We start from the raw sequence: 27,337 nt of genomic DNA on the forward strand, positions 1-27,337 counted from the left end.
AATTTCTAATGATAGCATAAAAACCGAGTAACGCAGTCGACAGGATTCGAACCTGCGCGGGGAGATCCCCAATGGATTTCAAGTCCATCGCCTTAACCACTCGGCCACGACTGTTTTTTTTTTTTTTTTCCACCAGGTACTCACGTTTATTTACATCCACGTAAGACATGTCATAAAAGCATTCTTAAGTAAAAAGTGAGCTCTGTCTTGGAGCCACACTAACACAAAATTTCTCCATCCAGTCCGGTACGTGCCCTCTAATTTCCGCAAAACGCTTCATTTGGATGAGCTCATCCGCTATATAGGTCATGGGTGTTCTCATGGGCTCCTCATTTCTCCCAGCAATTACCAACTTCCACAAGGAAAACATAGCAATCACACAGAGTGTATCGTACCGTGATCCCGACTTTTCTATCAATGGGAGATACCGCATCGTGTGTGGGTTGAGTCGAATTCTTTTCCCTATGGCTCTACTCAGATCATCCCACATAAACTGTGCTTCCGTACAGTACAAAAAGACATGTTCAATTGTTTCTGGCTCTTTACAGTACCTGCAGTTAACAGACCAGGGTAAAAAGATGCCCTTCTGTGCTAGCCAGGCTTTCACAGGTAATGTATTGGTATGTATCTTAAAGAAAAACGTTTTCATTACAGGTTTGATTGGCATTTTCCTCACTCTGCATAATACATCCAATCCCGACCATTCATCCAGAATTTGTCGATAGACTGGCACAGGGAAAAGACAGTCTACTAGGTCTACTGTGAGTTTCGACCTTGAGACACTGAATAAATATTCTGGTGAAAACCTCGTCAAAAGAAAACGGATGCTTTCCACCACTTCTTTGTAGAAACCGGACACCGAGAAGGTACGTTTAACTGTTGCTACAACAATCTCTGGGAGGTGCACATAGCCGACACTCTGTAACATGCTACGCAACACAGGGTGCCTGCACCGACGAAAGAAAAACAGTCTCATTATCAATTGCTTAACGAAAAGATGCTGCAATCCCACGCCTCCGTCACACACAGGTTTGAAAAGGTTGCTTCTTCGCATCGATTCAAAGTTGGATTTCCATATAAAACTCGCAAAAACCCTATGAAATTGTTGCAACTTCGCCCGTGAGCACTGCATCACCTGCAACCAGTAGACAAGTTTTGCCACTAAAAATACATTACACACAGCTGCCCTTTGAAAAATGGACATTTCCTCTACTTTGGACATGTTCGCACGGGTCCGCACTTTCTTGCACAGTTCCGTCCACATCTTGTTTGGGTTTCGAGATTCCTGCAGCGGCACTCCTAAATATACACTGGGTTCGCATTGCCATTTGATACCCTCAAGCGTTATCGGTGTCGACCCCCACTGTCCAGCCCATATTCCAATAGACTTGTCTTTGTTAAGGCACGCACCGGAATCTTCGCAGTATGCCTCAATTTCCTTCATCACGGCTTTAAAGGGACCGAAAAGTGAATATAAACCTATCGAAACTTTATGTTCAGTGAAAAGCTTGAACCTTCTAAAGTTCAAATGTCAAAGAACTCTGCTGAAATCGCTGTAGTTTTTTTAAATCGAATTTTCGATGATTGCATGTCTAGGTACCTAGTAGGAAACCGGCAGTCTCTCAACAATGGCATCACACCGCGCCATCTGTCGAGGACGCATGTAATACGCGCGCTTCCACTCGCTAATCCGGTGAAAATGAAAGTGGCTGTGAGCGTCTGCAACCACTTTCTACGTCGAAAATGTCGAGTCTCCCGAACCTGAGTGAGCTACAACTCCGCATTCTAGAACTATCGCGCGCACAGAACTTCTGTTCGTACGATAGCATGCCGGAAAGTGTGTGCATCGCAGCAGAAGATTCATCATCCTCAGATATACCGGAGTCACCGCCGTCCTCACCAGGATCTGACCGTACCGGGAACGCGGACTGGTTAGTGAAATTTATATGTATTAGGGAGAAGCACTTGTTTAAGGTGTAACAAGCGCTGTTTTTTGGTTGTGCAGGTGTTCTTGCGGGAAGTGCAAACCGATGGATACGAGTGTTTGTGCTGCCGGGAGGTAGAGAACGTCTGTAAAAAGCAGACGGTCAACTGCATTACAGACAACGAATTTTTCGAGATACTCTGCCTCGACACCGAAGTTCTGTGAGTGTCTTTTACGTACATCCGAGATACTGAAGAGTATGGCAACATACGTGACATCGCCGTGAACAAGTGAGTACGTGTTTACAAGCTACTTGAACGGCAAACTGAATGGAAAAACCTTATTTCTGCAGGAAATTCCGTTATATCGCCTATCGGCAATTCACAAGGTGGATATGGGGTGGTCTGGGAAAGCACCATAGGAAGTTTCTTCCTGCCTGCGTGGTGCATGCCATTAGGGATGCTTTTCAATCAGATGTGTATAAGGGCTTTGAACCTGCACACTTGTAAAAATGTATATTGATGCCTGCAATCATTTCTAACTTGCTGCGAATTTTTTCATTGCTTTTTCCTTTCAGATAGTCACACAATATTGTAATTATTATGTTTGTGCATGGATGCCTGGGGGCATATCTATTTGTACATTAGTGTACTCATGTCTTGTATATATGGAGAGTAAATAACATAATTTTTATCATTGTACTTCACCTGAACTGTGTTTATAATTTTTATACACTAGAGATTGACCAGGTTTGCAAATGATAATTAATGGTTGAAAACACTTAACTTGATTTCACTAAAAGGAGCACTTGTAACTGATCTATTATCATATGACCAACTAACATTTGTAAAGAAAGTCCTTAGTGCTGACTTAAATGGTACTGCACCTCTTCATCTCAGTTAACCATGCAGCATCGGTGTGGGCAAGAGTACTCCAAAATGGCTACATAATTTATTATGCAGTAACAGGCACACACTACCTTTGCAATGCTATTTTTTAAGATGAAATACACTGACACTTTTCTGCACACAGTATTCGATTCGCCACCATTCGACAACAAAACTACTGTGAACAGTCTCTGTGAATGAGAATGACTGTACCCACGTATTCTTTTTTTCATAAGTTCTCGGTGACTGTGACCGAGATACTTTTGTAAAGAAATTTTGACAGTCCTCCAAATAGAAACTGGCTTCAGTGTACGCAACAGACTTCTCGGAACAATTAATTGAAATATAATAAAACAGCCAAAACAACATTTTTTCACAACTCTGTATTTTTCTTTTTTAATGTCCAGCAATTTAGGAGACAGAGTAGGACTTTCTGCTCTCTGATGTTTTCATGTACTTCATAGAGCTGTAAAACCTGGAAAAAAAAGATAAGATACAGAATAAACAGTAAGTATAAACAGTTTTGCCTTTCACTTTTGAGCTTAACAAGAAAGTTACATTTTACCATATATGTGCTTTTGTATTCTCCTGTTGATGAAAAGGGTACAGGAATAATAATGGAGCACATAGATGAAGCTGAGAACTGTTCTTCGAGAGTGTGCTAATTGTGACAACAGAAATATACGATGAAAGTTGTATAGAAACAGCAAATATCTGCTGACAAGAGTTTTAGAAATCTGGATGTTACTGCCTCATGTAGTTTCCGTCCAAAAGTAGGACTACTCGACATTCTTCAGTCACAGCACGGTGCAGAGGTGGAAGTTGTGGCTAGAAAAAGATTTAGCATGTTCACAAGGTCATTAGTGCACACCAACATACATGACAACATAGACAACATGATGGCTGCAAACTCACAATTATTCAACAGCACAAGAAACGGAAAGCATGAGTAAAAAAAGATAGCGCCCATGCAGCACGTGTAGAACCACATAATCTCAGGGAAGGTAGAATCGGGAGAGCAATAAATGACTTGAGTCCGAAATTGGGTAACTTGGCATAGTTAGGATCAAGGATATGGGCTGCTCCAATACACACCCTGTTTCTATTGTACCCTTTCAATTGTCTCGCATGTATTTTTCTGCTGCATCGAGCGAAAGAGCATCGAGGTACCTAGATTCACTCTACATTCAGAATTGCAATAAATATTATGGGGCTCTACCCCATTTCTTGAGGTAATGTGCTGAAATGGAGTAATGGGTTGCCTCAGAACGATGACGGAAATCCTATGGTGTCCAAAAGCGTTAGAAGTGCTTTGACTATTTGTGTGGGGTCAGTGAATAGTACTGCAAGGCATATTTCCTTGAGCTTGACGTGCAGAAGCTGCATACGTGCATCAGTGCATAATTGATGTTAAGATACAGAAACTATAAAGCTACGACCTTAGGGTGTTTGTATGTCAAATGAAGTCCATTGGTAGCACCCCAAAATTCACATATGAGGCCTTTACCAACAATATGCATGTTAGAAGTGTCCTTGTTTAAGAAAAAGGGTTCTGCTGCAATTGTCCCCCTCTGTGCCCTGGACTACGCCATTCTCTTCATGATCTGTGGTTAGGGTCCTGTTATGCACCTGTGCGAAGACTTGCAACTGAAAGACAAGGGAAAAAAAAAAGAGAAAAAATACTGGAATTACAATCTGAAAGCATGATATAAAGAAGAGTGCAGCTACAGCCACATAGCGCGGACAATGACAGTGATATTTTAACATGCTGTGGTACGTAAGTGGTTGCAAAGTTTTCCATTAGTCTTGCCATGGTCACTTGACAGTTGGTTAAAAGTAGAAAAGCTTTTCATGCATGACACCAATCTCCTTTTTCATTCTCCCAAGGAACCTACCTCCCCTCACTGTACAAAGAGTTGTGTGGCATGGTGATGCCACAGACGGACACTTACAAAACATATGAGCAAATCTGTCTGTGCAGTCCTGTACTTCTCATACTATAGAGTACAACGAAGTCAAATAAATAAGTCACATTGCAGTATAGTTAACTTCAATGAACAAAAATCTCAGATAAGGAGTCGCAACACTTTATATGAGTAAAAAGTTCTGCTGGCCACCTGATCACTGGCGTCACGTAACAGTATATACATATTCATGGATAAGGAAGCATTAGGTGCACCTTCATGCACTCTGTGAGTATGGAGATAGGAGGTAGGTTGTAGAACACACTTTCATGGAGAAAGGATTAAGATTTCAAAGAAAAGCAAGTAAAACAATATCAAACAAGTCTGGCATTCTATAACAGGCAAATAAACAGAAAGCAAGAAAAAGCGTATGCACTGCAAATTGCAGTGCATACAAATTGCATACAAACTGCAGTGCAAATTGCAGTGGACAATGTGCTGGCAGCATCAGTAGTGTCATTCGATACGGTGACTTCCATGCACAAGTCCATGAAATCATTGCAGTCGACATGAAACAGTTTTAAAACTATTTCGAAACAGAAATTTTCAAAAGATGACCATATGATGAGATCTCTACATACTACGAGGCAGTCCGGCGCCACTTCAACACCGGAATGTCCCTAAAATTAAATTTGTTCATGTTCACAATGCCCAGTAGGTAGGATAACACAAGTTAAACGGTATACGTCATCGCTATATTATAATTTATACATGTGTGACACCTGTACATACCTGAGACGTTGTGTTGAGCCCGTCACCAATGCGAAGCAGAATAACAGGTGACGGAACGGCAGTTTGCTTCAGACGTTTTCACACTTCGCCAACTGCGGCATCTTCGTAGTCATCGGCAGAAAAATGGGATGAGCACACACGACACGACTGCTGTATCTCATAGCCGAGTGCTTCGAACCACTTTCGTTTTCGCGCATTGTCCTGTGGAATCTTGTGGTAGAAAACGCCCGTCGCCGAAGATGAACGATTTCCGCATCCCCGAACGCCACAACGTACACTAGGCATTCGCAAATACGTGACACAACAGTGACAGACAAGTAATTTGATTACTTTCACAGACTTTCACTTTATGCTTCGCGCTGCCGGTATGACCACCCACGGCGTAGACAATAAGCCCGATAACACAGACGGCCTTGCAGACGGCCTTGCAAACGGCACGGCGCGTCGTAGCTGAATGTTTTATTAGTATAGGGACTGTGCGACAAACTGGTGGCGCCGCGATGCGGCCTCCGGAGAAAGTACCTTGCGTGATAGCCGCCGGGTAGCCAGCTTTGTTTACATGTGAAGTATGGGAGTCTTTTTTTGCCACGCTGGAACTGTTGCATCGCTAACTGTGCCAGCACCTAAAAGAACTCTTTATTAGGGACCAGATGTTTCATTTCTCGTGATTTCTATGCTTCCAATACCACCGAGAGCACTAGACTCGCAGCGAATAGCGTTTGTGACGCGCGTTCGGCCATTGCATAAGGTGTGCACAACATGAGCGAATATATTCTATTTCTTTTGTTCTAGTTTCAATGAAACTGAATGAGGACGTGCAAAATGATCAATGATTACAGTTGCCACTTTCGTGACGGTGAAACGCCGCTGGATACTGTATCACCGTCAAATGCACCGACCAAACGGCAACCTATTTCGAGATAATGATTGAGGTGTTTCATCGCCAGTGCCCAGAGCCGATATTGCTGCCGGTAATCTGGTTGACGAGTCTCACAGTGAGAACGGAACTTCTACATTGTCCAAAGGGTTTAGTATTTACGCACCGACCATTTCACAGCTGCCGTGCCGCAAGCCTACGGCGGTAGCCGAGGTATAAACTCATATAATTTCTTCTTTGAGGATCTCTTCAGCGTGATTGTATCTGAAGATACTGGAAAAACTGCAGTACAAGTTCAGACAATAAGTTGTGACCTTACGTGTTTATTTGTATGGATAAAACGGAAGCACGATGTATATTTCAGTGACGAAGCTATGTGTGTGCAAAGAAGACGAAAGGAATACAAGCCGCAGTCAAAAACATATTACAAATCGCTGGAGTCAGAGAAATACACGTATATAGCCTTCGCGAGCAAGTCAGGATTTTGTGAGGCGTCAAATAACCATCCTCTCGACGTATCACTTACAGGTGTTTTGACCAGACGGACGCGAGTGGCTGTTCTCCTTACGCACTGTTACATACATTATAAATACGGTGGTTGCTTCTGTGTAGTTTGTCTCCATTCTCTTCGCTCGCGCCCCAGAAAGGTTCCACATTATTTGCACTTCGAAAATTAGCCCTTCTAATTACGGCGGTCGCCACGCAAGCTACGGTTCCACTTGGGAATGCATAGAACGGGCGGCGTGGTATCACGTCGGATACTTCCAAGACCGCCACTGGCGGCGCTGTCGCGACGGAGCAGCGCGCCCCCTTTAGGTGTCGCACGGTCCCTATAGAAACTATGTTCTTCAAATGCCTGGAAGTGAACGTCATTTTTAAAATGACGTTTAGTTATAACGATAATGTGTGTCAACTTTGTTCTCTAGAAACTAATTGTCACGTGGTACAGGTTGACCAATCCCGGACGCCCTGGACCTGAAACCCAAGTTACTCTTTTTTTGCCGTTTGTTGGCAGCACCGTCCATGTTCCGGCAACCATCAAAATATTTATACGTAAAAAATATTCCGATTTATGAGGTAATGCTTTCTCTGTGTTATCAAACAATGATAATGTGCAGGATGGTGGGCCAAAATATGGTGGTTATTTTTCACTTTTCGGTCCCTTTAACACTGTTCTTGTCTGCCACTATGAAGGTTAAGTCATCAGCATAAGCAAGCACCTTCACTACACTCTCTCCCAAATGGTATCCTCTGATCTCCGTGTTGCACAACACATTTCGGCACAGGGGCTCAATATAAATGTCAAAAAGTAGAGGGGAAAGCGGGCACCCTTGCCGAACCGACGAGCTCAAAGGAATTTCCTTTGTGCACCTATTATTGATGATGAGTCTTGTTTTCACTTGCTTGTAGCACAGCTGTACACGTCTTGTAAAACTCGTTCCAAGGTTCATCTGCTGAAGGGTGGAAAATAGAAATTCGTGGTTGACTCTGTCAAACGCTTTCGACATATCAGCCTCCATCACAGCCGCCTGGTCGCCCTCCTGCCTACACACGTCTAGTATGGTTCGCAATACATGGGTATTATTTTGAATGTTTCTACCCTTAATGGCACATGACTGGTGTTCGCCGACGATGTTTGGGATTACTCTTTGAAGCCTAGCTGCGAGAACCTTTGCATATATTTTATAGTCTACGTTGCACAAGCTAATTGGTCTGTAATCTGCCACACAAGGCACACTTTCACTTGATTTCTTCTTCGGTATTAGGATGATGTGAGACTGGCGAAAAGATCCAGGGAGCATCCCTTCTATTTCTGCTTCTTGATAAATATCTAACAATATGGGTGATATCTCGTCCACAAACATTTGATAGAACTCCGCCCCGATGCCATCCGGCCCAGGCGTCTTGTTCCTCGCTAAGGTTGTTATTGCTTCTTTGACCTCTTCCAGTTGAATCGGCCGGTCCAACCATTCTTGGTCTTCCACAGTCAGTCTTGCTAAGTTGCACTTTTTTTCATTTGCTGCTGTCAGTTGCGGTTTCCACACCTTACCAATTAAATCGGTGTAGTATTCTTCAAAACATTTACGAATATCTTCCTCGTCGCTTAGTGTTTTTCCTTGATGTTCGATTTCACAGATGACCTTTGTCTTAGCGTACTCTATCTCTTGTCGGAAGTATCTTTTGCTTGGCACCTCATCTGGAAGGTATTGTTTCGCTCTTGCTCTCACTCTTGCTCCTTCATATCTGGATTGACTGATAAGTTCAAGTTCGTATTTAACGTCGTTCATTTCTTTTTGAAAAGTGCCTGGACGTTCTGACTCCAGTTTGATAATACTGTTCAGTTGTTTCTTAAGTTCTACTTCACGCCACCTTTGTTCGTGTGCAAGGACGCTACTTCTCTCTATTCCAAGAAATCGTAGTCTTTGTTTGAATTCTTCCCACGATAATGTCCCCCGTCCGGTGTTTGTTATGAGACTGGTCATTTCCTTCTTGATATCCACCACATATTTCTGATCTTCTAAGAGTTTCACGTTCAACTTCCATAATATCCATCTTTCCGTTCTATGTTTCAATTTGTCATCTTCTCCGAGAGTAACCTGTACCATGCAGTGATCGCTGAAATGAGCAGCGTGCACGCTATATTTCTGAGTTTTCTTCACACATGACGATGTCACATATATTCGATCTAGCCTGGCGTGCGAATTCTTTTGAAAATGCGTGAATATTCGCTTGTTGCCTTTCCCATATTCCACTGCATCGACCATACCACTGGTGGTTATCAATGTACGTAATGCTTCTGTGCTCTTATCAGTTAAGTGTTTGGTACTGCTTCTATCACTGTCTTCCAAGGTGCAGTTGAAATTACCAAAGAGCACTGTGTTATCGATTTCTGTTGTAAGGTTCGTCAATGATTCAAAAAAATAGCGCCCTTTCTTGCACTTCATTGGGAGCGTAAACGTTGATGAACCGCCACGTGGCGTTTTCTATCAGGACATCAAGCTTAGCTGCCCTGCCTTGGTTATCAGTAGCATACTGCACTGGTATCATATCCTCCCTTCTCTTTAGACACAATAATGGTCCTGCCGAGCACCCAACTGCATGACTAACAACAACATCATACTTCTCTCCAAACAGGTTCTTCGTTAAAACTGCTGTACCTTCGTCCGAGCTGATTTTGGTTTCCTGTATCGCTATTATATCAATGTTGGGGTAATCATCCAAAAAGCGTTTCAACTGATACTGCTTCTTACGGCAATTCAGGCCTCTGACATTTAACGTGGCTACAGTAACAGTTGTAACACGCTTGTTTTGTGCTTGTTCCTGTTGAGGAGAATAATGCATACTTAACTGTTCTGCGTTGCGGAGTCACACGTCCAGTCTATGATGCGTCTCAATTAAATAGTTCCAAAAACACTGTCATCAATAGTGGTTGCTCCTGCTTCCTGCATCTTTAGTGGAGAAAGTACAGTGAAACTGGTCTGCTTCAGTCTCTTTGCTGCAGGAGTAGTGTCACGTTTTCCCTCCCCTTGGGAATCAGGCTGCTTAAGCTCTGTTCCGCTTCTTCCCGCTGTCCTTTTCGTTGTCAGTTCGCTTTCATTCATCTCTACGTCGTCCTCCTCATTCTGTCGAGCCTCGTCTACCTTGTCCAGTCTCTCGACATTTACAAATGCTTCATTGCTTTCTTCTTTTCCATTCAACTTCGTTTCCATGGCCGTGTCTCCGTCCGTCTCTTCGGTGTACATTTCCCTGTCAGGTTCGTCCTGTTGCTTAGTGAGCGATGCATACGTAGTGACACATTCATTTTCCTCATGTCCAAATCTCCGGCATTTTTTTACACCAGGGAGTGTTACATGCCTTCCTTATGTGCCCAGCCTGTTTGCATCTCAAACATAGCGGTGCACGTCCACGCACATCTAGTAGGACCTGGCAACCCGCAATAAATGTCAGATGGGGAATGTCATCCACCGAAACACTTTCCCACTTGCCAAATCACGCACTTTGATAGATATTGTAATTTCTAATGATAGCATAAAAACCGAGTAACGCAGTCGACAGGATTCGAACCTGCGCAGGGAGATCCCCAATGGATTTCAAGTCCATCGCCTTAACCACTCGGCCACGACTGCTTCTTCTTTCATTTGTTGTACTCTTTTTCTGCTATGTCAGTTTCCCCTACAGCGCCACTCCCTATCCCGGAACTTTCCCACTTGTCAAATCACGCACTTTGATAGATATTGTAATTTCTAATGATAGCATAAAAACCGAGTAACGCAGTCGGCAGGATTCGAACCTGCGCGGGGAGATCCCCAATGGATTTCAAGTCCATCGCCTCAACCACTCGGCCACGACTGCTTCTTCTTTCATTTGTTGTACTCTTTTTCTGCTATGTCAGTTTCCCCTACAGCGCCACTCCCTATCCCGGAACTTTCCCACTTGTCAAATCACGCACTTTGATAGATATTGTAATTTCTAATGATAGCATAAAAACCGAGTAACGCAGTCGGCAGGATTCGAACCTGCGCGGGGAGATCCCCAATGGATTTCAAGTCCATCGCCTTAACCACTCGGCCACGACTGCTTCTTCTTTCATTTGTTGTACTCTTTTTCTGCTATGTCAGTTTCCCCTACAGCGCCACTCCCTATCCCGGAACTTTCCCACTTGTCAAATCACGCACTTTGATAGATATTGTAATTTCTAATGATAGCATAAAAACCGAGTAACGCAGCCGACAGGATTCGAACCTGCGCGGGGAGATCCCCAATGGATTTCAAGTCCATCGCCTTAACCACTCGGCCACGACTGCTTCTTCTTTCATTTGTTGTACTCTTTTTCTGCTATGTCAGTTTCCCCTACAGCGCCACTCCATATCCCGGAACTTTCCCACTTGTCAAATCACGCACTTTGATAGATATTGTAATTTCTAATGATAGCATAAAAACCGAGTAACGCAGTCGACAGGATTCGAACCTGCGCGGGGAGATCCCCAATGGATTTCAAGTCCATCGCCTTAACCACTCGGCCACGACTGCTTCTTCTTTCATTTGTTGTACTCTTTTTCTGCTATGTCAGTTTCCCCTACAGCGCCACTCCCTATCCCGGAATTTTCCCACTTGTCAAATCACGCACTTTGATATATATTGTAATTTCTAATGATAGCATAAAAACCGAGTAACGCAGTCGACAGGATTCGAACCTGCGCGGGGAGATCCCTAATGGATTTCAAGTCCATCGCCTTAAGAGGGGATACGAGTGAGGCGGCATCTCCGATTCACGATTTTTTCGCTCGTAGATGGCGCCACACGAACATACGGGTCTCAGCCTGGAGGAAGCTGTAACCATTACCCTTAGTACAAATAACTCACTCCTCCGCAGGATTGTGTAGTCCCCAAAACACGTGTGACCTCCTTGACTATTGAGATGCAGGGATCCCACGTCGTGTTTGGGTTGCCAAGGTCAACTCAGCTACAAAGAAAGGAGGAGGTCCTGACGAAAGCCAATAGACAAGTTCAGAAAATCCCAGAGTGCTTAGCGTCGCTTTGGACTGTGGGAGTTTACTAATACCAAAGAAACGGGTGGCCTCCAAACGGTTCCGATTTCTCCCCTACCGGTCCATTGTCCACGACGTGTCAAGGTCAGCGAAAACGAAATGTGAAGGATTATTCTTTGTTCCCCCGCTTAGCAAGCGCCCAGGATGCAATGCGTGCGCAAAGAGCACTGGGATTTTCTGAACTCGTCTATTCTTCCCTTTTGTCCCTTTGTGGACTGCATCTGGTGACTTCTTGATGTTTTGCTATCTTAGCTTGCCTGACTTTCTGGACGCAGCGCGGAGTCCAAATGTTATATTTCGTTGGCCCTCGCTTATTTATATTCACCTGCTGATTTTTCTTTGGCGCCGAGTTCTCACACTAGAACCTTTTGCGGACGCATTTTGTATTTAACTGATTATTCTGATTTAGTGTATTTACCTTGCGTCTGTGTGCAAGTGAATCTAAATTTATTTGTCGCTACAAACATTAACCGAATAAGTCCTCCGAAACCTAGACAAGATAAGCCGTGCAGCAGACCTTTGCATTTTGTCTTCTTTATTTTTTTTTTCTCGGACAGCGTGGATGTGCAGAGATCCAAGACTGCAGATGCATACTCTAAATGAGGGGAACTAATGTTTTGATTGTAGATGGGTAGAAATCCAGCGAACCGGTAGAGATGTAGGAAGGGAGTTGCGTCAGGACAGCGGCCGCCGATATTTCGAACAGAGACTTTTGAAGAAGAACAGTCTCAGAAGAGCAGAAGAAGAACAGTCTCTGTTCGAAATATCGGCGGCTTCTGTCCTGAGGCAACTCCCTTCCTAATGTTTTGATTGATTGATTTGTAAAAGAAAAAAATGGAGATGTTAGTCCCGAGCCACTCGGAACTAATGCTTTATATACTGTTAATTTAATATGTTTTGTTGTACCATGGCGAAATCTCCTTCTTATAGTTTCCACAGACGAGCGGCTTTCGCACACATATGGATATCCGATTTCAGAACTTTCCCTTTAAATTTGCCGCCAGCAATGAGAAGGGTGCCCAGAAGAAGCACAGACTGTCGGCTGCTCCCAACGTCAGGCCATTTTCTTCAATATGTGTAATTCGTCGGATTGTACCCACTTTTCTGTTCAGCTGTGTTGTTCGTAAATGACAAAGGTCCTAAAATAACCAATGGCCTCCCCTGTTCGGCTGAACAAAGCAAACAAATAAATAAAAAAGCAGAGGACACTGATTGCCTGCACCGTATGCTCGAATCAAAACTTACGGAAAAACAGGTGCGGCATTCGACCAAACGATTTTCGATGAAATGGGCGGACACCCAGTTTTAGTTTATTTACTTTGCGCCTATGTGCAGGTGAACCTAAATTTGGTCCTTACAACATACATGTATCCTTCGAAACCTAGACAAGATATCAGAAGGTCGAAACTTAAAAGGCCGAAAAATTAAAACATCGAACGATCAGGAGGCTGAAAATTCAGAAAACCGAACTATCAGCAGGCCGGAAAGCCAGAAAACAGAATTACCGTAAGGTCAAAAAGTAAGGGAGCCAAGATACGGAAATTGTTATTCCAACTGCGATAAAAAATGAGCTCTACAAAGTAAGTAGGATAGAATTGTTGAGAATTAATACAGGGAATAAATCGTTTCACCAAACTTCCCTTTAGATAACGTACTTTCGATCACTTAGGCAGAAAACAAAAAGTAAAAGTAGAGATGACTGTGTTATTGCAAGTGTTTATTGTAAACGACGACAATCACGTTCGGGTTGCCAAATATATAGAGCGACATCATCTCCTCTAAAATTCATTGAGTGGGTAGTACAAGTCATTCACTGGCAATCACCCACCAGACGGTGTCCGCCCGCCCATTTAGTCGAACGCCGTTTGGTCGAACGCCGTTTGATCGAAGGCGTTTGATCGAACGCCGCTTGGTCGAAAGCCGTTTGATCGACACCGTTTGTTCGAAAGACGTTTGTTCGAAGGGAGCTGCATCCACTGTGTTGTCCGCACCATTTCTTCTGTAACTTTTGACTCGAGCATACGGAGCAGGCAATCAGTGTCCTCTGCTTTTTTTTATTTCTTTTTTTTTTCTTGTTTGCTTTTTGCAGCCGATGAGGGGAGACCACTGGTTAGTTGCAGACGTTTGTCATTTACGAATCAGTAGGACACATATTGAAAGCTGCCCCAGGTTGAGAGCAGCCGATAGTCTATGCTTGTTCTGGGCACCCTTCTTATTGCTGGCGACATATTTAAAGGGAACGGTCTGAAACGGGATAGTCATATGTGCAAAGCCACTCGAAGTCTGTGGGTGCTAAGAACGAAATTTCGCCATGGTACAACGAGAGATATTAAATTAACAGCATGTAAAACCTTAGTTCGACCTTAGAGTATGCATCTGCAGCCTCGAATCACTACACATGCACGCTATCCGAAGAAATAGAGAAAGTACAAAGATCTGCTGCCCTGCTTATCTTGTCTAAGTTTCGAAGGGCTTCTTCGGTTACATGTCTGTTGCAAGAACGAAATTTAGGTTCACTTGCACATAGGCGAAAAGTAAATAAACTGAAACTGCTCTTTCTCCTATACAGTGGTCAGTTGATTACAAACAATAATACACTGTTAAAATTTGTTCATATTCGACGGGAATAAATCATCAAAAATGTCATTTACTTATTTTTAATTCATTTGCCAAAATGTTTAATACTTGACACCAATTATTATTTGACAAAGGGTTGGGGGATTAACAAGTACAGCATGTTTAGTCACTATGTGTCAGAGCGGAAAAACCTATTCGGTTGTCCAACGGGTTAGCGGTGAACAACCCTGGCCCTTGTACTGCTTTTTGGACACTAAAAAGTGGGTTAGCATGAGGAATGTGTTTACGGGGAAGCAGATTACACAAAGTTAAATGTTCCTTAGGATAACTGCATTTAGAACTGCAGCTTTTTTTCCTTGTCTTTTTTTGTCATTTTCGACGCTCCAAGCGAACCAATTAAAAAAATCGATCAAACGGCGTTCGATCAAATGGTTTTCGACCAAATGTCCTGCGTTCGATCAAGCGGCTTTCGATCAAACGGCGTCCTATCAAATGTCCCGGAACCTCACCAGACACTTTCTTTTTGTAAACATGTCCCCAAGTGTCTAGGCAGCTAAGACGCTCAGACTTGCAAACGCAGGTTGCAGTACATCAGTGCAAATAGTGTTCCGTGAATTTTGGGAGCAAGCCTTTTTTTTTTTCTCAGAACTTGCCATTTTTTGAGTCAATATACCCAACAAGCACCCTTCTTTTGGGTGTAATATGTGACACTCCTGTTACACCCATCATTGGACCCCGAGCCCGAGAACTCGGAAGACTGAACTATCGAAAGCCAGAGGCCACCAAGAAAGGAAAAATATATATTCGAAAAGTTACATCTGCTACATCAGGTAGATCCACAACGCTGTGCTCAGGACAGGTATTGGGAATTAATGTGCTAAATGCTTTTTATGCATTTAAAATAACTTTGTATGACCTTGTCCAGCGCATGCCACTTTTTGGCAGCATCCCTCGTGTACTGGGGTTGATCTTACAGCTGTGGATAGAGAAAGAGCTTCTTTTGAAAAAAGGTCCGTTAAAAAGTGAATTTCTACGTGGAGTCTTTTTCAACGTTTTATTCATAAATTATTTATTTCGCAGACATCCTCTTGGAATTCCTTATTTTTCGGCCTTTCCATAATCCAGTCTTTGACTGTTTGATATTACCTCATTAAAAAAGGAAAGAAAACTGTCTTCCAATTTCAACACATCGGGAGAGCGAATGATAACACCACTCGGTCTCACACCTCCCGTAACCCTACCGTTCTTTTTACGTGCATGCGATGCGAGACGAATATTGTGTGGCTGTGTAGCAAAGCTTTCCTGGTCTATGCCGCCTATTCTCCCTATTCTCACTCAAGGCCTTCCCATTATTTTGCGACGAACCTACTCAACGTGGATCTCCTCAGACAGGTTTCACGACCTCAATTTCGCGCTTCCGCTGCCGGGGAAACCCCTTCTGGGATAGGGTGCCAGAACAGTGACTGCATTCCCCGGAACGATATGAAGTTCTCTTCTGACCAGCAATGTGGCGCTACTGTACGATGGCAAGACAGGGCAGTTCACGGAGCCGTACATACCTTAAGTTTTTTCAATATTGTGAACAACTGGAGGCATGGACAGACATGACATGGACACGTAAATATTCAAGAAAGAATTCCGCGTAAATGCTACTGATTACATTTCACATATGTGCTACAGTAAACGAGCTACGAACTTCCAAAAGCGAGAGACCGAACTTATAAATTTTTTGCAGGTTTCGTAAGGTTTTTAAAAACTTCTGCAAAAAAATTGCAAATGTCTCCAATGCGAATTTTTTCAAATTCTAAAATCTATCGAACAAGGCCATTTTGGTCCAAATCGGTTCAGTATTAGCTGCAAAAGATCGCATTGTTTCGCCCATAGAGAATACATGGGGCCGCCGGAGGTCGTATCCCCTCTTAACCACTCGGCCACGACTGCTTCTTCTTTCGCTTGTTGTACTCTTTTTCTGCTATGTCAGTTTCCCTACAGCGCCACTCCCTACCCCGGAACTTTCCCACTTGTCAAATCACGCACTTTGATAGATATTGTAATTTCTAATGATAGCATAAAAACCGAGTAACGCAGTCGACAGGATTCGAACCTGCGCGGGGAGATCCCCAATGAATTTCAAGTCCATCGCCTTAACCACTCGGCCACGACTGCTTCTTCTTTCATTTGTTGTACTCTTTTTCTGCTATGTCAGTTTCCCCTACAGCGCCACTCCCTATCCCGGAACTTTCCCACTTGTCAAATCACGCACTTTGATAGATATTGTAATTTCTAATGATAGCATAAAAACCGAGTAACGCAGTCGACAGGATTCGAACCTGCGCGGGGAGATCCCCAATGGATTTCAAGTCCATCGCCTTAACCACTCGGCCACGACTGCTTCTTCTTTCATTTGTTGTACTCTTTTTCTGCTATGTCAGTTTCCCCTACAGCGCCACTCCCTATCCCGGAACTTTCCCACTTGTCAAATCACGCACTTTGATAGCTATTGTAATTTCTAATGATAGCACAAAAACCGAGTAACGCAGTCGACAGGATTCGAACGACTCGCGGGGGGATCCCCAATGGATTTCAAGTCCATCGCCTTAACCACTCGGCCACGACTGCTTTTTTTTTTCACCAGGTACTCACGTTTATTTACAAACATTAAAATAAGCTATGACTGTACAGTGTTAATGAGTGATGTATGATGAATGAATGATGCACACCGTAGCATCCAAATACACAGGATACAAAAAAATACATTGTACACAACACACAGGTTACACAGGTCACATACAGAGAGTAAAAATTTACATACACACAGGATAGAAAAAAATACATGGTACACAACGCACAGGTTAAACACGTCACACACAGAGAGTAATAATTTACATAGAGGACAGCGATTCACACAGATGCTCTAACCACGGTGGTGCTTCCAAATGCTGCATGCAGCATAGCTTCAGCTGCGTTATTTCTACTTTAAAATACTGCATGGGCGGCGCCAATGGCTCTTCATTTCTGTCTGCCATACGCAGCTTCCACAAGCAATACATAGCTATCAGCATGATAATATCGTAGCGTATATCTTCATTCGGATGTAAAGGTAGGAATCTGATTGTATGTGGGTTCAGAGAGAGGCGTTTATTCAGTACTTTAATCTGTATGTCGTCCCAGAAAAACTGTGCTTCCGTACAATCAAGAAAGATGTGGTCAACGGTTTCAGGAACTTTGCAAAACCTGCAGTTGGCAGACCATGGAACATATATGCCTTTCTGTTCCAACCATGCTTTCACAGAGAGCGTTGATGTATGAAGCTTGAAAAAGAATGTTTTCATATTCGGCTTTATGTGCATGCGTTTGACCCTGTGTAAAACGTCCGCTCCAGGCCACTCAGACGGAATTTGCCTGTAAATTGGCACGGGAAACAAGGTATCTATCAAATGGGCTGCCAACACTTTCTTTGAAACCGAAAAGAGGTAATCTGGGGTAAACCTGACTTTTAGAAAGTTGACGCAGTCCACGACCTCCTGATAAAACCCTGTCAACTGCAAGCCTTGCTCGTGGAAGCCAACATATATATCAGGCATATAGTTGTAGGCTACTGCTCTCTTCACGGCGTCTAATAGGGGGTGCACAGACTGCCTATAAAACCAGAGTCTCATAATTAGCTGCTTTACAAACAAGTGCTGTAGACCTAAACCTCCATCCTTGACTTTCTTGAAAAGGTTTTCTCGGCGCATTCTTTCAAATATTGAGCACCATATCGTGGTGGCAAGCACGCGATGGCATGCATGTACGATTTTACGGGAACACTGAAGTACTTGCAAAATGTATACCATTTTCGCCACCAAAAACACATTGCAAACTGAAGCCCGCTGGAATATTGACAGTTCCTTGCCTCTCCAAGTGAATGCATACTTTTTCATCTTATCAATTCTTTCTGACCACATCCTGTTTGTGTTTCTACTTGCGTGTAATGGCACCCCCAGGTAGTCCGGGTTGCTCGTCTTCCACTTGATATTGCAAAATATTTCTGGAGTTGAACCCCAAAGCCCACACCATACTCCTAAAGACTTCTCTTTGTTTACTTGAGCTCCAGAAGCTGCACAAAACAAGTCGACCTGCTCCATTATTTTTTCGACACTTCTCTTATCTTTCACCAAGAACGCAACGTCATCTGCATACGCCACAACTTTAACTTCAACACCACCCAGCTGAAAGCCATGAACGTCATACTGACAGATTACGTGTCTACACAACGGTTCTAAGTACAAATCGAAAAGTAAAGGCGATAAAGGACAACCTTGCCGGACCGAAGCTCCAAGCGCAATCGGGGTGGCAATGAATCTATTCACCACAAGGCTCGTTGCAACTAGTTTGTAGCACAACTGGATGCCATTTACAAACCTATCTCCCATGTTGACATGACGCAGCGATGCGAACAGGTATGTATGACAAACTCTATCGCTTTCGAAAGATCCAACTGTAGCATCGCCACATGCCCACCCTCATATCTGCACCAGTCCAACACCGTACGAACTAGATGTATATTGGTTTGTATTCTTCTATTCTTGATGGCACACGTTTGATGTTCCCCTACTAGATGGGGCAACACAAATTGCAGACGTGCAGCAAGCACTTTAGCGAAAATTTTGTAGTCCACATTGCAGAGGGTAATAGGCCTATAGTCAGTCACTTTCGGAGTGGACCCCTCAGCTATTTTCTTCGGGATTAATACAGTGTGCGACCTCCGAAAACTGAGAGAAAAAATGCCCTTTTCCTCCGCTTCTGCATAAAGATTAAGTAAAACAGGCGTGAGCAGCTCTACGTACTTCTTGTAGAACTCTGCTCCCAAGCCATCCGGCCCGGGAGTTCGGTTGAAAGCTAACTCTTTGATTGTACACTGTATTTCTGTTGCTGCAATGTCCGACCCTAACATTTCTTTCTCCTCCTCACTTAGCTTTGGCATGGTTGCAATGTACCTATTTATCAAACCCTCATCGACTTTTCGTGCTGTTTGTCCAAACAAACTCTTATAGTAATCTACGAATATCTCCCTCACTTTCTCAGAGTCACCCACTACTTTACCCCCGTGCTCTAAACTTTCAATGCGCCTACTACGCGTCTGCTTCCTCTCTGTTGCCAAATAGCTTTTGTTTGGCGTTTCATCCGGCAAATATCTCTTTGTTCGACATCTAACCCTTGCGCCTTCATACCTATGTTCGCTGAAAAGGTCGAGCCGGAGCTCGATTTCCTTTATATCGTCAAAACATGTGCCCGGGTTTTTCGCCTCAAGCTGTACCAGACTGCGATGAGCTTCTTTCAATTTGGTTTCTTCACACATTCCTTGATATGCTATTATATTACTCCTCTCAATCGCGTAACCTCTAACCTCCTGCTTGAAGATTTCCCACTTTTCTGCCCAGCCTAAGGGATTCTCGGCAAGACATGCAAGCTTTCGTCGTATGTAATCATCGAAAACAGAGTCCTGTAAAAGCTTCGAATTCATTTTCCATAGCTTCCACGTCTTTGGAGTGCGTTTTGCCGTTTCGGGATTTCCAATTGTTGCCACTACGAGACAATGATCGCTGAAGTGGACTGGGAAGACTTGGTATTTCGTCACCTCTCTGAGTTTGTTGGCGGAATAGTATATGCGATCAAATCTAGCGTGTGAGTTCCTTTGAAAATGTGTGTATTTAATTGTGTCTGGTGTACTATATTCTGCAGCATCAATCAAATTATAAGTCTCTACAATGTATTGCAGACACTCGGCACTATCATCTTCAAGATTTCGGAACGTGGTTCTGTCACTCGCTGAGAGGACGCAATTAAAATCTCCCAGAAACACCATGTTATATTGGTCATCAAAATATTGTCTGGTCGATTCGAAGAACGCACAGCTTTGATTCTTATCATTTGGAGCATATACGACTAAAAACCTCCAAAGTTCCCCCCTAATGTCTACATCTAGCATTGCTGACCTACCATCTGCATCTACGGCATGGTATACATGGGTATAGGAAACACTTCTCTTAATGAAAAGCATGACACCAGCAGAATATCCAATGGAATGGCTAACGAGCACTTCGTATTGATTTATGAAATACTGCGATAGCATTTGTTCGGTGTCCCGCTGCGACTCAATTTTCGTCTCTTGAATAGCAAGAATGTCAATTTGAGGAAACCCATCCAGTAGCCTTCTGAGTTGGTATTGTTTCTTTTTCTAATGATAGCATAAAAACCGAGTAACGCAGTCGACAGGATTCGAACCTGCGCGGGGTGATCCCCAATGGATTTCAAGTCCGACGCCTTAACCATTCGGCCACGACTGCTTTTTTTTTCATCTTTAGTTTTCAGAGCTTACTACTCTGAGTCACGTACGACTGAATAACTCACAATACCATACACAATACGACACAATCACAGAGAGAGAATACGGTGTTTCTCCTCTATATCGGACACGTTAATAACACAACTTCTACAAAACATTCAGCCTTTCGCAGACTGTATCTAACCACTCCCAATTCCCAATGGATTTCAAGTCCATCGCCTTACCCACTCGGCCACGACTGCTTTTTTCTTTTTTTATAGGTAAAACCTTTATTGACATGAAGGCAAGGAATGGAAGAAGTATAAAAGTGCTGTGCACGACTAGTGCACTGCCTGCTAAAACCTAAGTACTAGTCGTCGCCCTGTCTTCCCATCTCTTCATGAGCGGCAGCTGTTTGAAAGACCCTGATTGCCTCGCAGTTTCGGGTGATGGCCGAAATGTTTTGGTTCCAGCGCCATGGGGGGGGGGGGGGATTACGGATGCAAGCTCTTTCCATTTCTCTTCTTCACGGAGCTTTTTTGTTCCGATCAGTGATATCGTCCGCATCAGCGTTTTCTTCATATAGGTAACTGGTGGTTTTGCTTTCGCATCGCATTCCACTCGAGCTGTCCTTGCTTTCCAAAGGGCCTGTAGAGCGGTAGCAGTCACCACGCTCATGAACTCTTCGTGCTGCTTGTTCACAAACTTTAGGAATTTTAGGCTTTCATACGAAATGTCATCGCCAAGTACCAGCGAAGCTCGGAGGTCCGACCAGAAGAGCACTGCATTTCTGCACTCGTAGAAAACGTGCCTCAGGGTTTCCGCTGCCCCGCATACGTGGCAATTTCCTTCTAATGGCACAAAGAAGCCTTTGGCTTTCATCCATTTCTTGACGGGGAGCACTTCGGTGTGGAATCTCACGAAGAAATCTTTCGTGCCCGTCGGCATCGGAAGCTTTGCGACTCGTTTCAACACGTCTTGTCCGTCGGATGCGGCGAAACTTTGCCGGTAGAGCGGAGGGGGAAACACGCTCATCACCGTATCCCAGTAGAGTGTCTTCTTTTTCACCACTGTTAGGTGCTCCCATGAGTACCTTTCAAGAAAGAACCTGATGCTGTTGGCCACTTCTTTGTAGAATGGTGACTCGGGTGCTCCCAGGGAAGGAACTGCAGTACTTATCAGCCGCTTGCACAATGACCTCGCTCCGAGAATTTGCAGCGCCTCTCGCTGTACCGGCGCTTTGATGTCCCTAAAGTAGAAGAAGCGCTGCACTTGTACCTTGATACCGAGGTTTACGACATTTAGAGCACCCGCCTGCAGCGGCCAAAAAATGTTCGTACGGCGCATCTTTTCGAACTTTGAATCCCACAGAAAAGTAGCACAGATTCTATGGAAACGTTGCATAGTCCCGGAGTCAATGGGGTTGACTTGGGCCGAATAGAGGATGGACGGATATAGGACTGTGTTGCAGACGAAGCTGTGGTGAAGAATAGAAAGGTATCTTCCTTTGTACGGTTGCAACCTCCCGTTTATGACTGCAACTTTAGCTGCCATTTTTCTCCCGCCGCTGAGGTATCATCCAGAAAAACCCCAAGGTACCTCCCTATCACTTGACTGCACTGGATCCCCCTGTAGATGTGAGGCTGCGTGTCCCAGTCGCCTAGCCAGGTACCCTTCGACTTCTTCAGGTTTAGCAAAGCCCCTGATGACTCGCAGAAGTCATGAACTGTTTCTAGAGCGGCCGAGACCTGCTCCTGATCGATGCAGATAATTGCAAGGTCGTCCACTCGGCCACGACTGCTTCTTCTTTCGCTTGTTGTACTCTTTTTCTCCTATGTCAGTTTCCCTACACCGCCACTCCCTATTCCGGAGCTCTCCCACTTGTCACATCACGCCTGGATCGCTGATACTCCAAAAACGGAGTATCAGCGAGGTTTATCTCATCGACATCGTCTGGCAGAATTACAATTCTGTGTGTTATCCTTTTGTCCATCCCAATTTGTTCATAACGGGAGGTGTACGGCTCTTTGTGGGAATTCGCTTCAGTGCATGATGCCACAAAAGTCGTGCTCATCCCTTTTTTCCCACTCTGGCGCAAGAATGATATCATTCGGGACAGTGATTGGTTCTTAAAGGGACTATGAAACGATTTTTTTCTTCGTTTCGTTCGAAAGAAGACATTTTTCTGAGTCTAGAACCGAAATTTTACTTTCGTCGCGCGAGCGGATTTCTCGGGAGCGAATTTAAACGGAGCGGCGAAGGGAGGACAGCTGGCGCCGCGCCGTGACGAGCTGCCGAGCGGAGACACAACGGGTAACTTGACGCGACCACGGCCGGCTCAGCAACACGTCATCGTGACGTGTTGCCGAGCCGAGGAATCCCGACAGGAGCATGCGCCGTAGGATCCCGCGTATGCGTTCATCGGGAGTGGAAATCTCCATGACAGCAGCTTTCGCGCGATCGGCAGATTTCGGCAGTGGCGGCAGCCACAGCGCGAGCTCGCGGCATTACTTGCCATTGTGCAACACCGGTGACGTAACGGGGAACCGAAGAGCGGTCCGTACAGTTACACCATCGGCAGGGAAATATGGGCGGGAGAGGAGGAACGCGGAAGAGACATTTCCAGCGCGCGCTGCTCGCAGAGTGGAGCGATTTCGTCCGGAAAAATTTGTGGCATATTAGTTTCTCTGCGGGAAGAACAGTTTCCATCGAAAAAAAGTATGGGGGTTCGGGAAATTTCATAGTCCCTTTAACGCGTAATTGGCAAATGTTCTGGTTTTAGAGTGGGAACCAGTAGGAAAGAGCAGGTTACATGCTTCAGGCTAAAGTAGTCGCTCAAGTTCACAATCTTTTGCGTTGGTCTTTTCACCAAAATACTATTCGCGTAAAGAATATAAACACGGAATTCTTAGTATAAACTACCCAAAAGATTCAAACGTCATCACCGCCATTACGAGCTCGACATGTTACAAACTGTAGTGAAACACGTCGGTTCATAATAAAATGTACGACGAAAATGAACACAAATAGGGTTGCTTAAAGGGTCTCTGACCAGAACGTGGTCAATGTCTTGGTTTGTATGGATAACGAACCTACATGGTGCCTCCAAGTTACAACTGAAACGTTTCGTCTCTGCGGAGCCGCGAACTATCCCAAACAAGGATCCAAAAAGCGGTTTCGATTTCTATCCTGAACTTGTGCGATCAGCGCAAAATTCTAGCTATTATGCAGTAGTTTTCCCATGTATATGCCACGACTGTATGACATAAATGCCACGACTGTATGACGTGTATGACGTAAAACGCCCGCGACGTTTATTCGTGGAAAGTCCACACCGGAAGTTCGGGTGGCTTCCGCAACTTCCGTATTGCTGGGTGCTTTTTCAATATGGACGTGGACGCACAGCGCAGTCAACAAGTCAGCTTTTCAGCTACCTTTCAGCAGCTGAGAGGGACCTGCTACGTGCAGCAGAGTTTGGAGGCCTTGCTTTTGAAATGTTGAGCCGCGAATCGACTTCAGCATGAGGAGGAAGTTCCAACGACAGACTGTTAGATGAGCTTTCAGCATCTATCATGATGAAGCACATGAACAGTTTGTGTAAATTTCGTGTTTGACGGCGCCGTGTAAAGGGGCCATAGTGGTTCATTCATAATAATGCCGGAAGAAGTCGAGTGCTTCTGTTGCAAGGAGCTGGTCTTAAAGTAGCATATTTAGAACTTCGAGGGCAGCACGAACCTAGCGCTCATGTTCACAAGTAAGAAGCGTGTCTCATGCACAGTCATGCTGGTTGGTGTCAATACAAAATAGTTATTCTGAACTTTTCGTTATTGTTCGTCACTTATTCAGAAAGAGTGTAGCAGAATTAATACTCGGCGTCCTACTAGCTTTACCTTTGTTCAAAGCTTGTGTGTCTCATACAGGAAATAGATACACTACATACCAACAGTTCGTGAGATGGGTGTTGCACAAACTTGGAAAAAACAAGAGAATCGTTATACCAGTCTGCGCGGTGAACAGGATACGCAAAGCCTTTCCCATAGTAACTACTACATGCTTTAAAGACCCAATATACTAGGTGGAAGTACCCCCTACAGGGGGTGCCCTTGCAATTTCAGCTGTAGACACATGTCGGTAATGATGTAACTATAGTAATGACCCCTCCCCCTTAACTTTTCTCAACACCCCTCCATTCTTGGGATTCTGGATAAACCACTGTGCTCATCCCTGGCACAAAGCACCATCTCATCAGCCTGCTCTGCCTGGTAAGAATTACATTGGGCTCTTAATTCCACCACAGACACAAATCCAATCCTGTTCTGGCGCATCCTTTCGTCCACCCATTCAGTCAGTATGTCGTAAGTGTTGTCCGAACTCTTACTGTCTGATAGCACCCAAATAGTATTGTTTAAGCACCTCAAGTATTTTAATGATCGTTATGTGGAAGTAAATCTGACTGTTATGCAGGTTACCCTGTGTGTGACCTCCGGTTCCTGCTCTCATTCCTTCAGAAGCTTCTGGGAAAAATCATGATTCACCTGCTACAGACGGCAGCCTTTGTAATGGTGTCTGACACATTTTTAGCAGCCACTGTTTTAAAATATGCATTAAAAATGCTCCAGCTATGAAAGTATCACGAAGTTCTTCATTTCATTTGTTTACTTTAAAAATCCTTGTGAAGGGATTTACATAAAGGGGGCAGGTTTGTATCCGAAAAAGACATACCAAAATGATGTACACAAAAATACGCAATATTCGTTCACTCACCACAAAGAAATTCATTCGATCTGAAAATGATCATAGCGCTTGGAAAAAAAATGACGACATAGCATTTGTTGTTGCATTTGTTTGTTGTTGTTTGTAGCTGATGCTATGTGGGCAGGAAGGTCATTCCAGTTTGACACCATCAGCTGGTGCGGAGAGTAGAGGAATTTTTTTGTTGGTGTAGGTGGTACGGTTTTGCGGGTCATCAAGTCTTGGAAGTAACTTATGAGGGGGTGACACCAGTAAGGGGGTGGGGAGGAGGCTGACCGTAATATAACTTATGAAAGAATGCCAGGCCTGATACCTTTCATCTGGTAATCAAAGAAGTAAGAAATAGTTGGGCTTAAATGGCTGAGACGCTGGAAAAAGAATGATAATGACGAGCAACAAACCGTGTGGTTCTGTACAAATTCTACTTTGTCGATTAAGAGATGCTGGGATGGGTTCCAGATTGCAGAGGCATATTCCAGTTCTTTTGAACATGGCAGTTGATGTTCTGAGACTGGAATACATAGAAAGGACAAATACATACAAAGCATCAAGTGCCTACGAAATGAATGATGAAAGAAGGCAGTCACTGGAAAGGATAGCCAGTAGTAGGACTTGAACCCACACCTTCTGTATTACCGATCGAGGGCTCTTACCAATTGATCTAAGCTAACACGCCTCTCCAGTGACTTCCAAGGGTGCGGATGTACCCTAGGAATAGGTTTATGGGCAGGAGAACATTAGTAACTGTTATTATACAGGCATCGCTCTCTGTCCAGTATGATCACCGCAGAGCACATTTGCAGGAACACACAGGCACAAAACTTGCATAAAAAATATGTAATAGCCTCATACAGCTATTATATATAATAACTAGGACATGGAGCTCCAATAGCAGGGGGTCTGGCAGTACAACACAGGTAATCTTGCCATCACTATATATTTCCCAAAATGCTGAAAATAAATCGATAGAATTACTGTAATGAACTGCTCAATTTTTCACCTCAGATATAGTTTTAGCACTCTGTCTTTCATGTTTCAAAATATACATGCATCGAACCTGCAGAAGCTTGTTTGTGTAAATAGAGTCACACATCTCATGTGCAACAGGCAGGTCTAAGTTGTATTGAGATATGTAAAGTCCTTACGCGTGCTCACCACCTGTAGATTCCTTTAAAGGGAACAAAAAAACTTTTTGTCAGTAACAACTTCACGCTATATACCACATTTATAAAAGAAATTGGTCCCGTACCTGACGGACAACTGTCATGACCATTGCGGATGTCTTCCTCTCGTGTTCCTTCCACTTCCATGAAGTCATCACTAGACCTCGGATGTTTAGGCACTAAAAAAGCTGGTTTTAGGCACCTATAATAGGCACAAAACATGCCGATCTAGGCACTAAAAGCGCAGTTTTAGGCTCAATAAAATTGATCAAGGATTTCAACTGCGTTGGTTTAGAATCCAGAGCTCTTCTTTACTATGTGCAGTATGCTGCATATTATAACGAAAAGAAATAGAAGAAAACTTGTACCTGATCCCTGCCTTGTATTTCCAACATTTGGTTCATGAACTACATTGCTGCACACTGCTGTGACAATTAAAATGTTACACCTAGATGCGGAATACACAGCTTCATTTTACGTACTGTGGATGTTGCTTACTGCATTGGCATGGCTGCATTCTGAACAACACTCGGAATTGTACAGTACATCTTTTGATTTAGTGCGTAAACTTCAATTTTTCTTTAATCCTTATTTTTCTTTGTTGC

At 43.9% G+C, this 27,337-nt stretch overlaps 1 protein-coding gene and 10 non-coding genes across 11 annotated transcripts; all 11 read right to left on the reverse strand.

Moving 5' to 3' along the window:
* Positions 1-31: 31 nt before the first annotated feature.
* On the reverse strand, positions 32-114 carry Trnas-uga (transfer RNA serine (anticodon UGA)). Its single transcript has one exon. It is a non-coding gene; the product is annotated as a tRNA-Ser (tRNA).
* Positions 115-184: 70 nt separating this feature from the next.
* On the reverse strand, positions 185-1,444 carry LOC135374380 (uncharacterized). The gene has a single exon (XM_064607364.1). The coding sequence runs from the start codon at positions 1,442-1,444 to the stop codon at positions 185-187; it is 1,260 nt and encodes a 419-aa protein (XP_064463434.1).
* Positions 1,445-10,428: 8,984 nt separating this feature from the next.
* Positions 10,429-10,511, reverse strand: Trnas-uga (transfer RNA serine (anticodon UGA)). Its single transcript has one exon. It is a non-coding gene; the product is annotated as a tRNA-Ser (tRNA).
* A 143-nt stretch (positions 10,512-10,654) lies between these two features.
* Positions 10,655-10,737, reverse strand: Trnas-uga (transfer RNA serine (anticodon UGA)). Its single transcript has one exon. It is a non-coding gene; the product is annotated as a tRNA-Ser (tRNA).
* A 143-nt stretch (positions 10,738-10,880) lies between these two features.
* On the reverse strand, positions 10,881-10,963 carry Trnas-uga (transfer RNA serine (anticodon UGA)). Its single transcript has one exon. It is a non-coding gene; the product is annotated as a tRNA-Ser (tRNA).
* Positions 10,964-11,106: 143 nt separating this feature from the next.
* On the reverse strand, positions 11,107-11,189 carry Trnas-uga (transfer RNA serine (anticodon UGA)). The gene has a single exon. It is a non-coding gene; the product is annotated as a tRNA-Ser (tRNA).
* A 143-nt stretch (positions 11,190-11,332) lies between these two features.
* On the reverse strand, positions 11,333-11,415 carry Trnas-uga (transfer RNA serine (anticodon UGA)). Its single transcript has one exon. It is a non-coding gene; the product is annotated as a tRNA-Ser (tRNA).
* Positions 11,416-16,593: 5,178 nt separating this feature from the next.
* Trnas-uga (transfer RNA serine (anticodon UGA)) lies at positions 16,594-16,676 on the reverse strand. Its single transcript has one exon. It is a non-coding gene; the product is annotated as a tRNA-Ser (tRNA).
* A 143-nt stretch (positions 16,677-16,819) lies between these two features.
* Trnas-uga (transfer RNA serine (anticodon UGA)) lies at positions 16,820-16,902 on the reverse strand. The gene has a single exon. It is a non-coding gene; the product is annotated as a tRNA-Ser (tRNA).
* Positions 16,903-17,045: 143 nt separating this feature from the next.
* Trnas-uga (transfer RNA serine (anticodon UGA)) lies at positions 17,046-17,129 on the reverse strand. Its single transcript has one exon. It is a non-coding gene; the product is annotated as a tRNA-Ser (tRNA).
* Positions 17,130-20,756: 3,627 nt separating this feature from the next.
* Trnas-uga (transfer RNA serine (anticodon UGA)) lies at positions 20,757-20,839 on the reverse strand. The gene has a single exon. It is a non-coding gene; the product is annotated as a tRNA-Ser (tRNA).
* Between the last annotated feature and the right edge of the window lie 6,498 nt (positions 20,840-27,337).

The sequence above is a fragment of the Ornithodoros turicata genome, chromosome 1, assembly GCF_037126465.1.
Source record: "Ornithodoros turicata isolate Travis chromosome 1, ASM3712646v1, whole genome shotgun sequence".
NCBI classification, from domain to species: domain Eukaryota; kingdom Metazoa; phylum Arthropoda; class Arachnida; order Ixodida; family Argasidae; genus Ornithodoros; species Ornithodoros turicata.

Coding starts and splice junctions, on each gene's coding strand:
- LOC135374380 (XM_064607364.1), bottom strand. CDS start 1,444: ATGAAGGAAATTGAGGCATACTGCGAAGATTCCGGTGCGTGCCTTAAC.